This window comes from Bison bison, unplaced genomic scaffold (assembly GCF_000754665.1).
Source record: "Bison bison bison isolate TAMUID 2011002044 unplaced genomic scaffold, Bison_UMD1.0 scf7180017864512, whole genome shotgun sequence".
Classification (NCBI taxonomy): domain Eukaryota; kingdom Metazoa; phylum Chordata; class Mammalia; order Artiodactyla; family Bovidae; genus Bison; species Bison bison.
In genome coordinates this window covers 2766872-2769787 of record NW_011495066.1, presented here as the reverse complement: position 1 = coordinate 2769787, position 2916 = coordinate 2766872, and the positions used below count along the sequence as shown (strand labels likewise).

The following is a 2916-nucleotide window of genomic DNA, read 5'->3' as shown; positions in this document are numbered from 1 at the left end:
GGAGTGGGTTTCCATTTCCTTCTCCAGGGGATCTTCCCGACCCAGGGATCGAACCCGGGTCTCCTGCATCACAGGCAGACACTTTACCCTCTGAGCCATCAGGGAAGCCCAATATGTTATATTAAGTGTATATTTAATATAGTATCATATTATAATATGTAATTATATATATATATATATATATCACACTGATATCATTGCCACCTAAAAAATAAGGAAAACCGATTCCTTCATGTCACCGCTACATGTTCAGGCATGTCATACATGCCAGTTTTCCGTTCGTTAGTTCAAATCAGGATCCAAAGAGCGTCCGTGTTCTGTGAGTGCTGACGGGTGCTGGCCATGTTGGAATCATCTGCTCTTGAAGGAGAGGCTCTGATGGTATTTGAATGGCTTCCACCTCCGTGTCCTGAGGGTGTCGCAGCAGCTTCTAGCCCACCTTGACCAGATACCTGGTGGATGTGTTCCAGGGGTTGGCTCCCCTGTTCCTCTTGCTGTTTTGTGCTTGGAGACACTCAAGAATCTTGACTCCAGACACATGCTATGGAACTTGTAGTCACTTTTTCAGACTGGAGTAAGACAGGAAGGAATACGTCCCTTTCTGTTAGCGACAAAGCGAGTGTGGTGCAGGATAATTAAATTTTAAAAAGTTGGTTTTCTCCCTGATTCTGCTGAAGCATTTGGGGGAAGCATCTTAATAGTTTCAGTAACTTGAATATCTGGAGATAGAGTTGCAGCCAAACATCTTTTGGGGGGTGGGTCAGGAAATAAGATTGGTACATCCTTTCACCTTTTGAAGGAAGGTACATGGCACTGTGGGCAAATGAGCAGAAGCAGGAGTCAGGGCAAGGCAGGGGGTGTCTGGACCTCCTCGCTGAAAAATAACAAGCACAGATGCCAAGGTGTCCCTGGTGGTGCAGTGGTAAAGGACCCGCCTGCCAATGCAGGGGACGTGGGTTCGATCCCCGGTCCAGGAGGGTCCCGCGTACTCCAGAGTCTGTGAGCTACAACTGCTGAGCCTATGCTGCAGAGACTGGGGTCCATAACATCTGAAGCCCACGACCCACCTAGAGCCTGCGCTCCGCAACAAGAGATGCCACGGCAATGAGAAGTCCACATACCACAATGAAGAGTAGCCCCCACTCTGAAACTAGAGAAAGCCTGCGAAGACCAAGTGCAGCCAAAATAAAGACAGAAAGAAATACAGATGCCTATTGCATGGAATGTGATTCCGCCTCCCCCACCTACCCCACCCCCCCCCCCCGGACGGATTTTTTAAAATCTTTTTTTTTTTCCTGGACAAATTGCACAGCTTGTGGGATCCCAGTTCCCTGACCAGGGATTGAACCTGGGCCATGGAAGTGAAACCACAGAATCCTAACCACTAGACCACCAGGGAAGTCCCGCCCCAGTTTTGCTGACACTTCACTGACATACAGCACTGGGAAACGTTTAGATATCCAGCACAATGACTCACATTTACCATAAAATGTTTCCTAAACACCCATCACCTCATATACATGCAAATATATATACATATGGTGTTTACTGAGCTCAAAGCAGATCTCCATAGTGAAAACAACAAAGCACTATTTGGAAGAAAACGTCATTTCTGTTATTTGCACTTAAGAAGGAGAAGCGACATCTTTAGGATTTTAGTGTCCATAATGCCCTTTGGTGGTGTAGGACACAGTGTATATCTGGTTGCCTATTTTGAAGTATATGTTTTGTATGCCAACTACACACATTATGCTAGTATACAAGTCTGTACTGTTCATTTCCCCTTGAGCATTTTGTGTTATACACTGTACACTCAAACAGATGCTATCCCAAACCTCACAACCCTATTATATACGTCGAGTGTGGATACTGATTATAGGCGAATTAGATATCTGGATCTAAGAGCAAGGAACACTCCCAAATAATAAATGTCAAAAGTAGATTACAAGAGCTAACTTGTGAAAATCTTCAACTTTTAATTTTATTAAAAAGAACAGAAGAACTCTCTTTCACAACTTCAGAATAAGCTTTTTCGGGACTTCCCTGGTGGTCCAGTGGTTGAGAATCCACCTTGCAGTGCAGGGCACACGAGTTCCATCCCTGGTCAGGGAAGATCCCACATGGCATAGAGCAACTAAGCCCATGCACCACAAGTACGGAGCCCACGAGCCATGACTACTGAGCCCAGGTGCCGAAACTACTGGAGCCCAGGTGCCCTGGAGCTGGTTCTCCGCAGCAAGGGAAGCCACAGAGATGAGAAGCCCAAGAGTAGAGGCCCCTGCTCGCGGCACCTAGACAAAGTCCTGTTAGCAGCAACAAAGACCAATCAATAAAATAAATCAATACATCCTTTTTTAAAAAAATTAAAAAAGAAAGAATGTGCTTTTTTTCAGTCGTTCTTTTTTTTTTTTTAACATGAGGACTAGTTAAGCTGGACACTAAAAATACAGCCAAGAAACACACACTGTTATTCACACAGTTGCTTCTTAGAGGCAAATAAATGACCAACCAAAATAAGGAACATGACTCTAGCTGATGTTAGTGGAAGTGGAAATCAAAGCGCCGGGGATTGCTCTGCAACCATAATCGTTATCTTCTGAGTCTCTTTTTTTTTCTCCTCTGTCTCTCCTGTACCCACCAACATGTGTATCTTTCATCTCTGCCTCCCTCACATCTTTCTCTCTCCCTTCCTATCTTCTATCCATCCATCCTTTCATCTGTCCATGTGTCCATTTGTCCATCCATCATTTTTACAGTCAGCAGGCCCCCTTTAGGTCTGAGTCAGGAGCGGACACAAAGAAAGCGTTATCACCTGGTTGCCCCTTAGGTATCGCGGTCCGATCTGCGGTGTGGTTAGGGTTTCCGAGTTTCGTGGACGACATCTCTGCCGTGAACAACACAGATGTGTGGCCTGCC

The 2916-nt window shown here is 45.4% G+C and overlaps 1 protein-coding gene across 1 annotated transcript in view; it reads left to right on the top strand.

Moving 5' to 3' along the window:
* GPR143 (G protein-coupled receptor 143) overlaps positions 1 to 2916 on the top strand; it is a 30130-nt gene that overhangs the window by 5708 nt on the left and 21506 nt on the right. The window contains exon 2 of the mRNA XM_010829902.1: positions 2828 to 2915. Within this exon, the coding sequence (XP_010828204.1) occupies positions 2828 to 2915 (88 nt within the window). The remainder of the gene's footprint in view (positions 1 to 2827; position 2916) is intronic.